This window comes from Ochlerotatus camptorhynchus, unplaced genomic scaffold (assembly GCF_037179485.1).
Source record: "Ochlerotatus camptorhynchus isolate MF236.1 unplaced genomic scaffold, CSIRO-AGI_Acam_v1.1 ptg000140l, whole genome shotgun sequence".
Classification (NCBI taxonomy): domain Eukaryota; kingdom Metazoa; phylum Arthropoda; class Insecta; order Diptera; family Culicidae; genus Ochlerotatus; species Ochlerotatus camptorhynchus.
Window position 1 is genome coordinate 1,601,487 of NW_027040630.1, and position 19,788 is coordinate 1,621,274.

A 19,788-nucleotide genomic window follows, 5' to 3' on the forward strand; every position below is an offset into this window, starting at 1 on the left:
CACATATCACTCTCCCATGCTCACGTGTGCGCAGTGCACTGCACTGTGGTGTATGAGCAGAAAACAACTGCTCGAAGGCGGACTGCTCGAATAGCACGATTAACTAAGTTGATTGCAGATGGCGTTAGGGTACAAGCGATTGCTTCGTATCGGTGACAACAGATGTCTAATTATCTATGACTGCTTCATGGATTTACTAGCTCGAACAGGTAGATTTTATAGCTGTTGATCGATGAATTTCAAATTTTATTCGACCATTCTTCGTCTATATAAGTGAGATCGCATTTGTTTTTGTGATTCATCCTTTCTCATACTTCACACCTATCAACTAAGCGTGGCGCCGTCTATCCATTCGCGCTCGGTTGATCAGCTCAACGACTGCTCATCAGTATTCAGTTCTTCGACGACCGTCTCGCTGTTTACACGGAGTTTGTTTTGGCTAGTCCATTCCATTTCGTTCCGTTTCATTTTTGTTTTGTCGGTTTGCAAATTCACACCCCAGCTGATAGTGCGAGCCAGCTGCTGAAGGATTCTGGGAAGGTCATTACTGGTAAAGTTGTTTTTTGGGACGGAGTTTTTACCTGGTAATCACGTGGACGGTGACAAGAGGCGCTAATTACTTTCACTTGGTTTCAGATAGTGGATGACATAAGTGTGAGTTGAAGAGTGAGATTTACATAGGTAGATCGATGAATTGAGGCTTCCAGTGAGTTTCCTATTAACCATGACGTCGTTCAAGTTGATCTGGCTGGGAGCGATCGTGCTAATAGCTTCTGCTGTGCTGACAGGTAAGCCGGTTTCGTTCGGATTAGAAACGATCGATAATGACCGTATGAATCGTGAGAATGATATTTCACCACTGGAGAGGGTGGGAGCGTTGGACGGATAGCGAGATATTTCTGGAATACCTCGATAATTGCTTTAAGTACGTATATTTGCACTTCTTCGAATCATGACCCCAATCGATGAAGGTCTGTCCATCAACGGTTTGGCGCACGGTGAAGCCAGGTGATGTCATCACCTGTGAGATCACTGAGCTTGTTTATTTCCCATTAGCAGAAAACTGGAATTCAATTTGAGCCGCATCCATTCGAACGAAATTGATTCAATTAATACTCGTTTAGCATGGAAATTGATAGCGATCGTGCTGGGTCGGAAAGTTAAACAATTATAATCAAACAGTTTGTGCTCTTGTACCAGGAATTGGAGCAACTGACAGTAGCAAATTCAGATCATTCTGACCTTGTTCAACTGGGGAATATTCCTTGACCTTACTTATCTGTGTTTACTTTTGGACGATCAGTGGATGCGGAAGAGTGTTCGATTTGGAGTGTTAATTCATTTTCAATTTTCAATTATCAATTTATGTGAGTACAAAATTAACTGAATTTTAAAATTCAAAAATTAATAATGTTTCAATTAAATCATATTTTACAAAATTTAAACTACACAAAATTAAAACTTCCTAATTGGGGATAAGAAGGAATGGGGTGCAAGCAAGTGACGAAATTGTTATTAATTCAGAGTGCCAATCTCCAGCGACCGTCGCCAATTGGTAATAAATCGCCGAGGGCAATCGAGTGCCAGAGAGGAAACTTCCACACTTGGAACCTATCAAACCCATTAACACGTGTTTCGGGACTAACGGCTTTACTTCGATTTACAGAATACCGCTTTGTGAGATTTTATACCGATTAATACCGATTATTTTAGTAATTGAAATGATTATTGCCTGAACACGCTCAAATGTCGGAGAAAACTATTGCGCGAGAGTTTTATATATCTGTGTTTGTATTTTTCTTTTGAGCTGCCAAACAGGACGTGTTGTATTTCAGATTTAAATAAAACAGACACGTCCGGGTCATTCGCCATTTGTGTATATTCTCTCACTCTGCTTTTACCACAGACCTCATACAGATTAACCCTCGCATTCTACAGACAACATCATCACATCTCCTCTTTTTTAAATAAAGACAACAAACAATAATCAAAAATGCAATCATCAAAGCGCTTTGGCTTCCTGATTTCTCGATGTGATCTGCTAGCCTCTTCGGATGGTTGACCCACAAAACCTGGATTTGGATCAACCATATTACCTGCAATCACTGGGGTTACTCGTTGATCCGTTCTGCATCCGTTGGTACATCATCGCCCTGGTCACCATTGCCAGAAGCTTCTATTGACGTAAGACTACGTCTTTGATTTCTATATGGGGGTACACTTTGTGAAAACCGAAAATAGAACATGTAACAAATTAAGAAAGATTTTGAACGTTAATAACTCAGCTGCCCCTGGTCCAATTTCAATAATTTTATCACCAATCGATCAGAAATATAGCGACGCATCGATAACAATGCTTCCGAATGTTGATTTTCAACAAGAAACTATTGAAAAACTGGTAAATGTGCAGCATTGTCCAAAAGCATCGAATTAACTAACAAATCCACCAATTACCTACATGCATATGCTGCTTCCCCAACAAGTCGTAAGAGAGTAGTAAGTAGACGAAACAAGTCGAAGTGGCATTCGCCTCCGATCCTCGGGCGCATGCAAATAGGGAGGATGGAATTGCGTAATATTTTGCACGCTCATCGCCATATTCAGAACCAAACGCAAATTCTTCGAGATAACCACCATCCGTCGTCTGGCTCGACGTTTCTCCGGTCTGATAGAGGTGTGCTGAAGGTGTTCCTGAAAAATGAGATCCGTGATGCTGTCACCTACACTAAACACGCCAAGCGTAAGCGGCCATGGATGTCATCTACGTTTTGAAGTGACAGAGACGCACTCTGTTTGGTTTTGGAGGTTAAATCATCACCAACTTTGGCAACAAAACGGCTCTTTTCAGAGCCACCAAGCTTATTACAGTAAAGAGTAGGAATAGAATTCATCTGCCTGTTTGTCCATATTCAGAACCAACAACCACACAAAGTGCTCATGTAATCAAACTGGAAGCAGGGGTACAAATTATTTTGATCAACCTTGATCAACTTTGAATCGCCACGGCCGGATATTCTCGTTGGAAGAAGCAACAATCTAGCATCTAATTCGACGAAGACGGCAGGAAACATTTGTGAAGCCGAGTTATTTACGAAAGAGAGTGTCGATGAAGAGAATCGATCAATGTAGATAGGACCTATTGAAAAGTAACGCGAGATTTGTTTTCCGTACTGAGCTCCAATGCTACCGACGCCAGGGAGGCAGCTCCCACACCTGGACCGTACCAATCGACCCATCAACTCAACCGGGAACCAACGTCTTTACTTCCCGAAGGAAGGCGTGATCAGAGATGTTATGCCTTAGAACATGCCGGTGGCGCCGACTGAGATTGGAATCAGGCCTGCTGGGGTGAGAGGTAATCACGCTAACCACCGGCGCCGATATCTTTCAAGGTGATATCGAAGGCGAATGAGATCTACCCAAAGTTAGTTTAGTTATCTCAGAAATAAGAAATAAAGTGCAGGAACTCAGCGATGAGTAAATTTTCCTCATGTTTTCCCAGGTTTTTCCAGGATTTTCCATGGAAAAATTCCCGAATTTGAGAAAAGTAAAGATTGGATTCACTCAGTCAATTTCCTCATTTTCTGGCAGATTTTTTAGGTTTTCCACAGGAAACCATGAGACAAATTTACTCATCGCTGAGTTCCTGCACTTTTGGTGATTATGAGTGAACTAAACTCAAATTTGGGTCGTTCTCATTCGCCGTGTACTCAAAAGGAAAAGAGTCAGTGTCGCTACTTGATAGCAAACTACTCATAATGGGAGGAGTCTTTGTAGCTGTTATACCACTTGGTTGCACATCATTCAGTTTTAACCTGAAAAGATATAAAAGAGCGCTGCTGTATGGCATTAGCTCATTTTCGCTTCGGACGGCGTGGTGAACAGCAATAGCAGCAGTAGGAAGGTGGTGGCTAGTCCACTCCTTCACACCCAACAAGCAACAATTGACTGGTCGTGGCAAAGGAGGAAAAGGTCTGGTAAAGGAGGCGCCAAGCGTCATCGCAAAGTTCTTCGAGATAACCGCCATCGGTCGTCTGGCTCGCCGTGGTGGTGTCAAACGTATCTCCGGTCTGATCTACGAGGTGTGCTGAAGGTGTTCCTGGAAAATGAGGTCCGTGATGCTGTCACCTACACTAAACACGCCAAGCGTAAGTGGCCATGGATGTCGTCTTCAATAAAACGGCCCTTTTCAGGGCCATCAAGCTTCCATCAGTAAAGAGTAGGAATAGAATTTATCTGTGCTTATTTGTCCATATTCAGAACCACAAGCCCCCAACGACCACACAAAATGCTCTCCAGAGTTGTTATCTGGTAACCAAACTTGGAAGCAGGGGTGCAAGTGATTTTGATTGATTCTCTTAATCAACTTTTTCTTTGAAAAAAAATACTACAAATTTGTTACGCCTACAATTCAAAAACGGAAAGAGTTGATCAATTAAAAGAACTAAATGCTCTTCATATTTATTCCGTCCACTAGCGGTCCTACGTCAAGCTTCCGTTCGTGCCCCTAGGCACAGACCCTTCTACTTTTTTAGATGGCTATAATTTCTGTCATATGATCTCCCAGTTTCGCTATTCTGTATTAAACGTAGGCGTAAACTTGTTCCCTTGAAGGACGTTCTTCATGTACACCTCATCCCCTGTTTCAAGATTCGATGGTTTCGCTCTACGACGAAGATTCTCTGCAGTTTTACCTTTTTCCTTTTCCTGCAAATCGTGGTCTCCATGTTCAGTCAGTGGTGCTCCAGTACTCAAATCTCCCAAAGATGGCAATTTGGGACGTTTGTTCCTTCCGAACATCAGTTCAGCTGGAGTTTTCCCAGTTGTGCTATGTAGAGTCCAATAGTACATCACGCTTCCAGTCGCGATTTAGGGCCTGGCTGATCTTAAGACGCTTCATCAAAGAGCGGTTCAGTCGCTCTACGAGTCCATTCTCTTGAGGCCAATACGGCGTGGTTTTGTTCAGAATAATTCCTCTATTCCGGCAGTTACTTTCAAATTCTAAGCTTACAAACTGTCGACCGTTATCCAGTGTTATTGTTCTAGGAAAACCCGACCTTACGAAAACCTTCTCAAGTCTATTTGACATCTGTTTAGCAGTCATTTTCTGAAGTATCTCAACTTTTTTATACCGGCTATAATAGTCGATGACTACCTAAATTCTAAATCTATGGCAATATCGATCCATGGAGCCTCCGGCATTCTACGCCTTTCCATAGGTTCAGGCCTATCCGGCTGACTGATCAGCCGGCATCCTTCACAACCATCTACTAAGCGAGCAATAGATTGATCCATTCCAGGCCACCAATACGAAAGACACAACCGTTGTTGCATCTTGGTTCGACCAGGGTGACCCTCATGGGCAAGTTGTAGCATTCTCTGGCTCATACTCGCTGGTACGATGAATCGGGAGCCTCGAACCACCAAATCTCCTACATTACCAAACTCATTCCGGAAAACATGGTAAGGTTTGAATGTGTTTGAAGTATAGTTCCATACTCCTCGATCAAGATACTCTCGTAGTTCACGTGGCTCAGAATCCTCGCAAGACGCCTTTTCCAACTCTCCAATGTCTACTGCTTCCAGCACATTTCGTATATAGACATCACAATCTGGATCAAATGGTTCCTCCACTGATGTATGAGCGAGACGTGATAGAGAATCGGCTATGTTCGACTTACCTTTACGGTACACCACGTCGTAACTGAACGCCTGCAACTGTAGGACCCAACGTTTAACCCTTAAACATGAATCTGGTGAAAATATGGCTTCAAGTGGCTCATGGCCGGTCTCCAATTCAAACCTAATGCCCACGAGGTAAATCTGAAACCGTTCAACCGCCCAAACTAAGGCCAATGCCTCCTTCTCTGTCTGGGTATACCGACGTTCGGTTTCAGTTAGACTACGATACTACCCTTGGCATTCCTTCGAAAAATTGCAGAAGGACCGCACCCAGTCCTACTGGGAAGGCATCTGCAACTACTCTTGTTTTGAGCTTGGGATCAAAATGCGAAAGTTGATCCACGTGACATATCTACAAGGTCTATCTTCATTGGTGTTTCATACGTACCACCAGAGAAGTCCGCTGATTGCGAGTGCATCCAATCTCACGCTGACATTGTTTCGGAAATTAATGAAATGATGGGTAGCAATGATGGGATCATCTTTTTCGGGGATTTGAATCAGCCTCGAATCGTCTGGAAATCAGTGAACAACGTCTACGCATTTGCTGATCCTCTTGCATCAAATTTTTCTCAAGCTTGCCGCATGTTTCTGGACAGCCTTGCTTTTGGAGGGTTGGGACAACGAAATATGATACGCAATCACTTGGACAGAACGCTTGATTTGGTATTTTCGAACGACTGCTTGACAGATTGCAGTTAAGTTGATGAGGCCCCGGAGTCGGTTGTGGATATCGATCCTCATCATCCAGCTCTTGTTTTCACGGTGTATTGTTCAGCAATCTTTCCATTTGTTGAGAACGTCGATGAACATGATCGTGACTTTAGTAAAGTTGATTATGACGCACTCAACTCTATGCTTTCTCAAGTTGATTGGTCGACTGTTTGTCGGTGTAGCATCGTAGATGATGCTGTTAGTTGCTTTAAAAGTATACTGCGCGATTGCTTCACATTCTGTGTTCCGTTGTCAAGACCACGGAAAAAACCTGCTTGGTCCAATTCTCGCTTACAGTACCTTCGACGTATTCGATCTAAGATGCTTAAACGCTTCTCGGCACGCAAAAGTGGCATCACCAAACTGGCGTTTGCACGAGCTAGTCGCAACTATCGGAGCTATAACCGTTACTTGTACGGCAGATACGTAAGACGTGTTCAGGACAATCTGCGAAGAAATTCTAAACAGTTCTGGAATTTTGTAAACACTAAGCGAAATGAAAGCGGCCTTCCATCTACCATGCGCATGGAAGATCAATCTGCCTCCACCGCAGAAGCCAAATGCGAACTATTTGCTGCACGATTTGCGAGTGTTTTTCAGGCATCAACTGCGTCTCCATCGGATGTTGAAACGCATTCGACATTTATATTTTCAATGTTAATCAGACGATGGTGGAGAATGCACTGAAGAAGCTGAAATCATCTGTATCACCTGGACCGGACGGTATTCCTGCGTGCATATTGAAAAAATGTAGTGGCATGTTGATTACACCTCTGCAAACTATATTCAACCTCTCTCTTCGAAGCCAGCAGTTTCCAATCGCTTGGAAGATGTCGCCTATCTTCAAGAAAGGCAGTAAATTGGATGTGTCGAACTATCGTGGAATAACTTCGTTGCCTGCCGGATCCAAATGCTTTGAGATAATTCTCAATGATGTTATGTTCCAGGCGTGTAAAACGTACATTTCAACATCTCAGCATGGATTTTTTCCGCAACGTTCAGTCATCACTAATCTGTGTGAATACACGTCGTTTTGCATCAGCGAAATGGAGCAAGGGGGTCAAATTGACAGCATATACACTGACATAAAGGCTGCGTTCGACTCAGTTACTCACGATATTCTGTTGGTTAAGCTGGAGCGACTAGGAGCATCTTCGAGAATTTGTAGTTGGCTGAGATCATATTTGACTGGCCGTCAATTGTTCGTGAAAATTGGATCAGCCGTGTCTGCACCATTCATTCCTCGATGTGGGATGCCGCAAGGGAGCAACTTGGGGCCGCTGTCAGGAGCACCAATGATTGCCGTCAATTGCAACAACAGCTAGATGTGTTTGTCGGTTGGTGTGCAATGAATCATCTAGCAGTCAGTGTGTCCAAATGCTGTATCATATCCTTTCGAAGAACGAGAAATCCTATCCTACATGACTATACTATCAATGGCACTGTACTGAATCGGGTTGATTATGTTAAAGACTTGGGTGTGGTATTGGATTATCAACTCACATTCAAAATGCACTATTCGGAAATAGTTGATAAAGCAAATCGTCAACTTGGACTTATTGCTCGCTAGTTAGATCAATTCTTGAATTTGTTTCTGCCGTCTGGTCTCCGTACGATGCTGTGTGGATTTCACGAATCGAAGCAGTGCAGCGGAAATTTGTGAGATGTGCTCTACGAGGCTTGCCATGGACCGACTCATTACGACTACCACCCTACGAGCACCGCTGTGCGCTGCTTGGTATTGAACCGCTAGTGGATAGACGCAAGTTCAGCCAAGCTATCTTAGGAGCCAAAATTTTACGCTCCGAAATAGACTGGCCTGCATTGCTGAGTCAGCTCAACATCTACGCCCCTCAACGAGTGCCGCGATCTAGACAGCTATTGCGCCAGCCAACGAGACGAACACAGTACGGATCCAACAATCCCATCGATTCGATAAGTCGAAGACTCCAAGACAATTACAGCTTGTTTGACTTCAATATTTCTACCAACGTCTTTCGAAACCGCCTACGGAATCGACCAGAATGATTTTGTTTTTTCTGTACAACGTGTTAAAGTTTTTTTTTTAGTTAAGTTTTATTCGTTAAGACCACGATGTCAGATGGATTTATACAATAAATACAAATACAAATAAATATAGCTTAAATCAGTTCATTAAAAGCTTTCTGTTCTTTCAAACTCCATTGAAAAACAGCTTTTTTTCGTAAGCTCTCTGAGAGGTTGTGAAACTGTGGCGAGATTCGGAATAAATCTTCCAACGTAGTTCACAAGACCAAGAAAGCTTCTGACCTCTTCACAGGTAGTTGGTGCACGGAAGCTTTGAAGAGCTTCTAGTTTGCTTGGTGATGGAGTCATTCCATCTTTGTTGAATCTGTGTCCTAAAAAGTCACTTTGCCTGATTAAGCAAAACTCCATAATCACGAAGTTTATCCAATACCTTACGGAGTCCCTCGTCATGTTCCAGCTCAGTTATGCCTACTACGATTATATCGTCAATGAATTTGATGGAATGGCCACAATCCGATAGAATTTGTTCTTAAGATATTCCAAAGACAAGTCTCTTGTAACGAAAGAGACCTTTATGAGTGATAAAGGTTGTCAACGGTTTGCTCTCATCATCTAACTCCAATTGATAGAAGGCATCCTTGATGTCAAGTCTGGAGAAGTAAACTGCCCCATTGAGTCTCCACCGAACATCCTCAATAGTCGGAAGTGGATGCGTTTCACGAAGAACTGCTTTGTTTACTTGGCGCATATCGATGCACAATCGTACCATCGACTTGGCTCGGATAGCTTCTCAATGGTGGCATTAACGAGTAATTCCTTAAGCTTGTCCTCCACACGCTCTAAGGTAGCAAATGGAAGTCTTCGAAATCGTTGAAAAAACTGGCTGGACTGATTTGTCGATCGGAATATTTATCTTTAAACCACGGTTGCTGGGAAACGGTCGGAAACTTCTGTTGGCTAGGAAGCCCGACGATCAAAACTCCTAACTGTTTTGTCGTTTCCTTGCCGAGCAAGGGTTGAGGTCCATCCTTCACAACGTAGAAGCTTGCATCCGTTTCGGCAGGAAGCGGTAGTTAGAAACTTGTTTGCCATGCATGTAGACGTGTATTCTCTTTGTTTTAATAAAACTGTTCCTGTTCGTTGAGTTCCTGTGTCGTTTCTCTGAGTTCCAGAGAGACCGAATCCCGAAGAAGGAGATTTCTGGAATTCCTCAGCTCAACTGGCAGTATGCAGTCAAGCTACATCTGGAGACTGCGGAAGTATCTGAAATGCTGGAAAAGGATGTGCGGAAGAAGTTTCTTCAGATGCATGGGAAGGCAAAATCTATGCTAGTGAGTTTCATTTCGGATGAATGTCTAGAAATTGTCCGGGAGAAAGAAACGTCCAAGGCTATGTGGAAGGCGCTTGAAGACACCTTTTCCAAGAAGTCTGTGGCAAGTCCAGGGATGGAAAATCATTTACATTCATTTCGTGCATTCATTAACATTAATTTGCCTCTAACTTTTTTCATCAACAGAATACCGTAATATGGAGTATAAAACTTTTGTAGTTTTTAATATTAACTACAACTTTTGTTAACAACTCAAATCTGAATCTCTTATGCATGACGAACTAGAGCTGGCAGAACATGTTATTGTTTTTTAGTGAATGCAATTTACATTCACTGAAAAACAATGGTGAGTTCTTATCGCTCTGATTCATCATGAATAAGAGATACTGATTTGAGTTGTTAACAAAAAGTGTAGCTAATATCAAAGCCTACAAAAGCTTGAAACACTATTTTACGGAATTCTGTTTATGAAAAAAGTTAGAAGCAAATGAATGTAAATGAATGCACCAAATGAATGTAAATGATTTTCCACCCCTGGGCAAGTCAGACGGTATTACGGAAGCAGTTGGCAAGGCCTCGGATACGAGAATACTTTTGACCCTCTCGTTACCGCGTTGGAGAACATGAATGAGGATGAGCTTACTCTGGAGAAGGTGAAGCAGACGTTGCTAGCCGAGGAGTTGAAGCGATCCGATCGTCGTGAAGATCCAATTGATGAAAATTTGTTGGAGAAAGGAACAAGAAACCTAAGAAGTTCACTGGTAAGTGACACCGGTGTGGCGTGGTCACATGCAACGTGACTGCCAACAGAAGCAAACCAATCTAAGATGGAGACTTGTATCTTTGTGAATATCTCGAATAAGTGAGCCTTCAAAATTTAAAAAAAAACTATACACTTTAAAAATGGCTTACGCTTGACACTCTTTCGACTAATGTTTCCATTTTCTCACCATTTCCAAATGGCTACCAATGAATCGAGAAACAGTCGATGGCTATTTTCGGTAATTCCTAGGGAATCGGGAAAACTTTTTTAACAATATTTAACTTCTTGAAGGTTTCGGTATTTTTTTTCTCCGATTCCTAGCTATTTTCCGATTCCGAAACTTATTTCGACTTCCTTTGGAAGTTTCTTCAGCCTTCGCTCGAAGGGTCCCAAGTAACATGGCAAGCTTTATAGAGGTTTTATAGCATTCTACAAGTCTAAAACATGTTAAAACAATATTGTTACTTGGGGTTCTTCCGTCTTCTACGGCCAGTTTTTTTTTCAACTTTCCCGGAACTTTAAGGATGCCTCCAGAGTTTTATTGCGGATCCACTCTAGCTTAAAAAAAGTTGCATGAACTTTTAAGAAGTTCTGACACTTCAGAAACGTCCAGACTTTTGGGAAAGTTTCGATAAATTAAAGACAGTTTCATTACTTTCTGTTAAAATTAGAAAACGCGGAAATTTCATGAAAGTCCAGTGAACTCCAGTGAACTTAAGGTGAAAGTTAATGCTTTTCCGTTGATACTGAATCCACACCCGTTCAAACCACACCCAAATTCGAAATGCACCAATACCAACAAGCATTGCAAATAAGAAAAATGGGAAGTATTGAAATTTTGAACATATTCGTAAACACAATTTTATTGTATAATTATAATAATTCTACTACTGAAATGACAACTTCAATTCCAAGATTCCAAGTTCAGGGTAGTCCTACTAATGCTCAGGGAAGTCTTGCCGTAGTTCAGGGAAGGCCTGCCGAACTTCAGCGAAGTCCTGATGAAGTTCAAGGAAGCCCTGCCGAAAGTCCTGCCGAAGTTCAGGGAAGCCTTGCCGAAGTTCAGGGAAGTTTTTCCGAACTATAGGGAAGTCCTACCAATGTTCAAGGAAGGCCTGGCGAACTTCGGGAAAGTCCTGCCAAAGTTCAGGGAAATCCTGCCAAAGTTCAGGGAGCTCCTGCCGAAGTGATTTATTAGATTTTTCGACTGGTGCGTATGGAGATTTCTTTTATATGGCTTTCTCAGTCTAGGGTAATCCAAACACGGAAAATGCAAAACTGACTGTTTGGATTACCCTAGATTGAGAAAACCATTTAAAAGAAGTCCTGCCGAAGTTCAGGGAAGTCCTACCGAAGTCCAGAGAAGTTCTGCTGAAGTTCAGGGAAGTTCTGCCGAAGTTCAGGGAAGGGCTGCTTAAAATTAAAAAAATCAGGAAGATCAGATAACTTCAATGCTAATCTATCCATATATATGTAAAATGAATTTCTGTCTGTCTATCTGACCCTTATAGACTCGGAAACTACTGAACCGATTGGCGTGAAAATGTGTATGAAGGGTTTTTGGGCCAGGAAAGGTTCTTATGATGGTTTGATGGGGGGGGGGGCTCCCATACAAATGAAACAAATTTCTTCATAACTCGAGAACTAATCAAGCAAATGGAACCAAATTTGGCATGTGGAGGTATAAGGAGATGGTAATAGGGGGTAGCCCCTTAGATTAGAGGAGGGCTACGTACAATATAGATTTTTTTTTAATCGGCGCATAAACTCAAGCTAATATTGAAACGCGAGCAAGGCCGGGCACACTCAGCTAGTGTTACAATAAATTCAAGAAAATTGTGAGAACACCTAAGACATTTTACAATCTTCAAGAAAATGCAGAGACCTTCAAAGATGATTGGATATATTTCGGAAGCCTCATTATAATCAGGGAAGTTTCGAGTACTTAAAGGATGATCAGAGAACTCCAAAACAGCCCCAATAACTTCAGGAAAATTACAAGAACTTTTAAGGAATTCCGTGGAATTATGGAATATTACTAAGTGCATTTCAGGAATGTTCCGAAAACTTCGGGGTCATTGCGGGTTCTTCAGGGATATTTTATGAATATCAGGAAAATTTGCCGGATTATTAGAACGTCCCCGAGATATCTCCTTCTTCCGGAATTATGTCCTTGTTTCTTTCGACTGTTTCGTAAGCACTCTGGCTTCCGACTTTCTCCAGAAGTTTCTTCCAATCTACCTTAGGAAGTGCCAGTGTCTCCAGGAAGTTCAATTAAACTTCTCGCAATTTCTTTCATCTTCTTCTGGAAGTTTGTCCGTAAGCCATGGGTTTTATTTTAGACTTCTATTGGAAGGTTTCTCCGAGCTTCTTCTGACTTCCTCCGGTAATGGCTGCTTCTGGAATTTACTTCTTATGGCTTCCTTTGGATGTGGTATCCGATTTTTTTTCCGATAGATTCTTTAAGTTTTCGCCAGAAGTTTCTCAATTTTGAGGTAGGACTACGTCTGTGATTTCTACACTTTGTGAAAACCGAAAATGTAACATGTAACAAAATTATGAAAGATTTTGACCGTGAATAACTCAGCTGCTTCTGGATCAATTTCAATAATTTTATCACCAATCGATCATCGCATCTGTTACATTTAAGACTATATCATTTTTCAAAATTTCACTGTTGAAAATTGCACGAATGTGCAACTGTTGCTTTGATCACCGATTGCCTGCGAAAAGCGATTTCCCTAACACAGATTTCAAAGTCGAATTCCATCCGGTCTCACCAAATGGTGTTTATTCAATCACTGCTTGGAGAGTGGTGGTGTTCTCCAGTACACAACGCAAGGCTCCCCGCAAGCAGCTAGCTACCAAGGCTGGCCTCAACCGCTGATCGTATTCAATTCCAATTCCCGTGTGTGCTGGTGTCCGGTCGTTGGCATCAGCTGCAGCAGCAGCAGTGCTTTCGGCGCGTAGCGTTGAACATTGTTCTCCAGTACACAACGAAAGGGTGCCTGCAAGCAGTAAGCTGCAGCCCACATGAGCATCCATAGAAGGAGGAAGAAGCCACACCGCTACTGATCGGATTCAGTTGCTCGTCATGAGTCGTTGTGGGCCATCTATGTCAAGCGCGTCATACTAAAGAGTATAAACAGAGAGAACCCCGCTCAAATTCCTATTCCTAGACAAGCTCCTGCTGCAGTTAACAAATAAGATTTATTATATAAGACCACGTAGTCCTACGTCACCATTGCGTACAACCTCATAGGGCTGTCCCTTGTAGTTTTTTTTTCTTGGCAGTTCCACGGATGTTTTTCCGACTTTACTTAGAACTTTCCTCAAACATCCTTCTAGGAGAGCTTCTTTCTTCTTTCTCTGGATGTTTTTTTTCAGTTCCCTTCAGAAGCTAATTTATACATTCTCCAACTCTTTCTTTCAGAATTTTACGATCATAATCAAAAAGTTAAAATCTTCGCTTTCAAAAACAGCTAAAACATAAACCTTTGATACCGATAATCTTTAAAACAATCGCTGGTCAGGGATCGAGTAGCTGTTTACGAAGCATAATGGAAGTGATAAAAAAAGATTTTGAAGCATGAAGGCCAAGTCATAGCAGACGCGTATCTGAGGGGTAATATTTAAGAGATCGAAGCACGATTATTGTCTCTATTTGCAATTAGGAAAAGGAGATGAATATACCGTATATTTGGTGCTGTATATCGACGACTTACTTGAATCTAAGTTGCGAATAATTTGAAAATTTGAAAACCCAATTGACCCGTGAGCTTAGAAATGACAGATTGTGGTGCGGTAAGTTATTTCCTTGGGATGAAGATTGATTTCGATCACGATTGCGGTAGAATGCTGTTGCCCCAAAATACTGCTAGTGAGAAACTTTTGTAAAAGGTCGGAATGGAAGAATGCAATCCTACTCGAAGCCCGATGGAATAGGGCTTACAGCTAGATCGAAACACGACTGAAGAGTAACAGAAGCCTTATCGTGAGTTGCTGGGCAGTACCTACCGTACAACAACACTGGTCGGCACTTCAGCGAGTAATCCAATACATAAAAGGTACGCAGAAATTGGCGATGGAGTTCGAAAGTCATGAAGACCAGAAACCACTTACCGAATTTGCAGAAGCAGATTGGGCAGCTGATCAAGAAGATCGCAAGTCTTTTTTTTTTTAAATTATAGTCACTTTAACACTCTTGGGTCATTCGTGACTTGTCCGGGGTAAGATTTGAACTCGTGACTTTGGCGTGAGAGGTATGGATGTTAACCACTACGCCGGGGTCGCCCCCGATCGCAAGTCAGTAAGTGACTTTGTATTCAAAGTTTACGAAATAAAGGGTGATACGGTCAAAATTTGGTCAAGGGAAAACGCGTGTAAATCGGTGAAATCGTTTATTTAAAAAATCAAATTAAATTTCTTTTTCAAGTTCAATTAGTATAAAATTCAGGAAAAATATTCAGTTTGGCTTCCGCTTTTCCAAATCCGAATTGCCGGGCCTTACGCTTGACCCCTGCCATCAGATTTTGTACAGCCACCTTGTCCACCTTCTTCGCCGCAGAAAGCCAGTTTGCCTTGAACTGCTGCTCGCCCTTAGCAGTTTTTTTGGTCTTCTTTAGGTTCCGCTTGACAATAGCCCAGTATTTCTCAATTGGGCGGAGCTCTGGCGTGTTGGGAGGGTTCTTGTCCTTGGGAACCACCTGCACGTTGTTGGCGGCGTACCACTCCATGACCTTTTTACCGTAATGGCAAGATGCCAAATCCGGCCAAAACAGTACGGAACAACCGTGTTTCTTCAGGAAAGGCAGCAGACGTTTATTCAAACACTCTTTCACGTAAATTTCTTGGTTGACAGTCCCGGAAGCTATGGAAATGCTGCTTTTCAAGCCACAGGTACAGATGGCTTGCCAAACCAGATATTTCTTTGCGAACTTTGACAGTTTCATGTGCTTGAAAACATCTGCTACCTTTCCCCTTCCTTTTGCCGTATAAATCTCCTGTCCCGGAAGCTGCTTGTAGTCGGCTTTGACGTAGGTTTCGTCGTCCATTACCACGCAGTTAAACTTCGTTAGCATCGTCGTGTACAGCCTCCGGGATCGCGCTTTGGCCGTCGTATTTTGTTTATCATCGCGATTTGGAGTCACTACCTTCTTGTAAGTCGATAGTCCGGCTCGTTTTTTGGCTCGATGCACGGTTGTAGACGATACACCCAGCTTATTTGCGGCATCTCGGAGAGAGAGGTTAGGGTTTCGCTTGAAACTACCGGCAACTCTCTTCGTCGTCTCAGCGGCTTCCGGTTTTCGATTTCCCCCCTATCCAGACTTCCTGGCTGTCGACAAACGTTCCCCAAACACTTTAATTACATTTGTAACGGTTGATTTGGCAACTTTTAGCGATTTTGCCAACTTTGCGTGTGAGTAGCTCGGATTTTCGCGATGCGCGAGCAAAATTTTGATACGCTGCTCTTCTTGCTTGGACGGCATTTTGACAACTGAAGAGTGAATTCCAAAATCAAAATAGGAGCAACATTCTACACACACACACCTTCAAAATGAGGGGTGTTCAGGTATTTTAAATGCAAAATTGAAAGAAATACGTCAAGTTGATATTGACCAAATTTTGACCGTATCACCCTTTACGATGTGCAGCAGAATATATTGCTTTGAGTTATGCAGCGGCCGAAGCAATCTGGTTGACCAGAATTCTCACTGATTTGGGCATAACCGACGTTGAATCAGTTAACATTTTTGAAGATAACCATGGATGTATCGGTATGGAGAAGAATTTAGAATCGAAGCGTGCAAAACATATCGATATCCGTTATCATTTTGTAAGAGATCATGTTGCCAAAGGGAATCTTGAAGTCCTACCGATTGGAACTAAAAATCAACTGGCAGACATCTGTACCAAGGATAGCAGCAGTTCCAAATTCTTCGTATGAATCTAGGATTGAACGATCGAAGAAGCCTGTGATGAAGCAAGAAGCGATCGTTAGAAACTACTCAAGAAGTGTAGACGTGTATTCTCTTTGCTTTAATAAACCACAGACAAACAGACATAACTCATTGAATATTTTTCAATATAAAACATCGTCACTAAAACACTACCGCCATCTGTTGAGTATACTGTGATGGGTAGTACGCTGAACAGATGGCGGTAGTGTGTAAACGTCAAACGCAAGGGTTACTGACTATGTGTGCCACAGGTGGCGGTACCACCAACTAAAAAAAAATTAAATTGACCGTTAAATGCGTGTTCGATGAACAAATTTCCTGTGTTATGTCTGTTTGTCTGTGATAAAACTATTCCTGTGTCATTTTCTGAGTTCCAGAAAGACCGAATCTCTTAAACTAGTATGACTCAAACTGAAATTATGGAAACTCTAGAATTGCTTAGCATGATTCTGAGCTTTTCCCGAATTTATGATCAAAATTTGACAACCTTCTTTAAACGCTGAAATAGGCTTTTGAGGTTTTTTCTTCAAATAATTTGTGAGTTTCTTAAAGGGGATGGAGCTGGAGTCTGATTTCTAAACATTATTTTCAAAAATTTTGTTCCTCACGGCAGAGCATCGCTTTTTAATTTGTTTTTGCAAATCTCGCCAGATAACTTTCATGGCAGGATCGCTTGTTCTTTGATATTGCCTCCTACGGACATTTTTCAGACGGATCAAGAGCTGAAGATCGTCGTCTATTATACTTGAATCGAATTTAACCTCGCATTTTGGTACTGAGGCAGCTCGTGCTTCAACTATAGAAGTAGTCCGAGATTCAAAAGCATAATTAACATCATCTTTGGCTTGCAAAGGAATATATGGATCAAAGTTATATTCCATAAATGTTCGATATTGCTCCCAATCAGCTTTATGGTAATTGAAAGTAGAACTGTTAGGATTAGAAACGATTTCTTGGGAGTTAAAAAAAATACTGGAAGGTGATCAAAACCAAAGTCAGTATGGATAACCAATTGACTATAAAGTTGATATGAATCATTTATGACCAAATCGAATATGCTTGCTAAAGAAAAGCATATTGGGCTGTTTGGATATTAAATAGTGTGACAACCTGCAAAACAATCATCAAACAGAATATTACTATTGGAATTGCTGTGAGAATTATCATCATTATGGATCATTTGAAATAGAAATGGCATGGTAATAAATCGTTGGTTAATTAAAACAAAAGATCAGTTCAATTGAACCCTCCTTTTTAAGGCAGTTTTAAACAATACTTTGTTTCATTATAATTGAATTATGTATTTACTTTTTTGAACTAATCGATTTAATTCTCTATTACGTTTTCAAAGGGACGCAACTTTTTTTTTATTATAATCAGTATAAAATACAATCTAGTATCCGTTTACGTTTATCACTTGCACCTCTTTCCCTCAAAATTAAAAACTCAAAACGGAAAACGAAAACAGTAAATCATAAATCGAGTAATGAACTTTCCCTGAAAATTCCCCATGATCAATTTCAGACGCTCAATGGTTCGGCACCAAGAAGAAGAAGGAAGAAGATCCAAATGTGGCCCTGCTTTCCTACAACCCGGTAGATCCAGATGCCGTTCCACCACCGCAGCCGGCACCAACAACAAGTACTACAAGCACCACCACCCCAGCTCCTACTACGACCAAGAAGACGGGTTTCTTCGGTGGACTCTTTGGCGGAGGCAAGGAAAAAGAACCTAAGACAACCACCACCACGACTCCCAAGCCCACAACGACAACTGCGGTACCCACCAGTACGAAGAAATCCAGCGGTTTCTTCGGGGGACTGTTTGGCGGAAGCAAGAAGGACAAGACTACCACGGTTGCTCCGACTACGGAAAAAACCACCGCCAAGGGAGCCGTAACCGTACCGACCACTACGGTCAAGTCCGCAGCCGTCACTGTCTCTACCCCTAAGGCCATCACTCCTGTCGTTGCACAAACAAGTACTGTCAAACCTGGAACCCCCACGGTAGCTACCCCAACCAGTACGAAGCCTTCCACAGCTAAGGATGCCTTCCCAGCTCTGCCAGCGGTTTCAACAACTGCTGCCTCAGCTCCAAAGCCCCCTCCAATTCCACCGAAAGCATCCGACGCCTTCCCGGCTCTTCCATCAAAGCCGGGCAGCCCAACACCGGCTTCCGTACCAACCTCAACCATCGCCAACGCTTGGAACAAACCTCTCCCAACTCAACCTCCAGCCGTTCCCGCCGGAGGTAAACCCGGAGTAAGCTTCGTCCCCACCCAGGCTCCAGCCGCTGGTGGCACCACCAGAACTACTCCACGTTACTCCGAGGGCCCAACCGCAACCGACGACGAGTTGGCCACCCTCTCCGAGCAACTCTTCTCCAAGGAAAACACCAACCTCAACAAACACGTTCGGGCAAACTACCAACGGCAGACTCTATCCTCTTCCAGCGTTGACGAAGCCCCGAGCCCACTCCTTTCTATCGACGAACGCGAAGTATTTGCTATGCCGACGATCGAAAAGATGCGAGCCCTGTTCAACAACTACGAAGTGGACACCATGGTCAACGAGTACGTCACCCCCATGGAGAAGAAGGAGGAAAACGACTTCGTAGACGCTCTTCTGGCAACTTCGGTTATGCGTAGCGCTATGCTGTTCCTCCAGAAGAAGGGAGTTGTTACGGCTGACCCGAAGACGCACCACGAACTGCTGAAGACAATCTGGTTCCATCTGTACTCGCGAGGCAATGGAAAGATCGGCAGTTCTGGATTCGAGCACGTATTCCTGAACGAGGTTAGCAACGGGACGATGATCGGTCTGCACAACTGGGTCTATTTGTACGAGCAGGAAAAGTCCGGCCGTCTGGATTACCAGGGTTACATCAAGAAGATGGATCTGGGAACGGTAAGTTCTGCTGGATTCTGCCTAGAATCTGAATAATTCATTGTCATTTTTTTTTTCAATTACCAGAAGGGAGAGATCGCCAAGGTCCGGCTCACGTTCGATAAGCTGAACAAACCGTCCAACTCGCTGTTCATCGGAACGTCGCCCGAGCTGGAGATTGCCCTGTACACCGTGTGCTTCCAGATGCGCCCGGATACCGAGTGCCCGTTGGTTTTCAACGGCAAAAAGTTCACCCTCAAGACATTTACCTTCCGCTACCGGGGCAAGAACCTCATCGGAGGTGCTTGGCCCAACTTCTAGAATTACGACTATTGTAACACCACGAACTCAAGGCAACTGATATTCTCTACCATGTAGTCAATAGTTTTAATGAACTTTTTCAATTGTGTATTTTTATAGAAAAATAAAAACAATATCTATCAAAAT

At 42.6% G+C, this 19,788-nt stretch overlaps 1 protein-coding gene across 1 annotated transcript; it reads left to right on the forward strand.

Annotated features, from left to right (window-relative positions):
- The first annotated feature begins 394 nt into the window (after window positions 1-394).
- On the forward strand, window positions 395-19,775 carry LOC135700642 (endoribonuclease CG2145-like). Its single transcript, XM_065221211.1, has 4 exons — window positions 395-550; window positions 637-788; window positions 17,981-19,362; window positions 19,429-19,775. Exons 2-4 carry the CDS (start codon window positions 725-727, stop codon window positions 19,660-19,662), a joined length of 1,680 nt encoding a protein of 559 aa, XP_065077283.1. The 5' UTR covers window positions 395-550; window positions 637-724; the 3' UTR covers window positions 19,663-19,775.
- The last annotated feature ends 13 nt before the right edge of the window (window positions 19,776-19,788 follow it).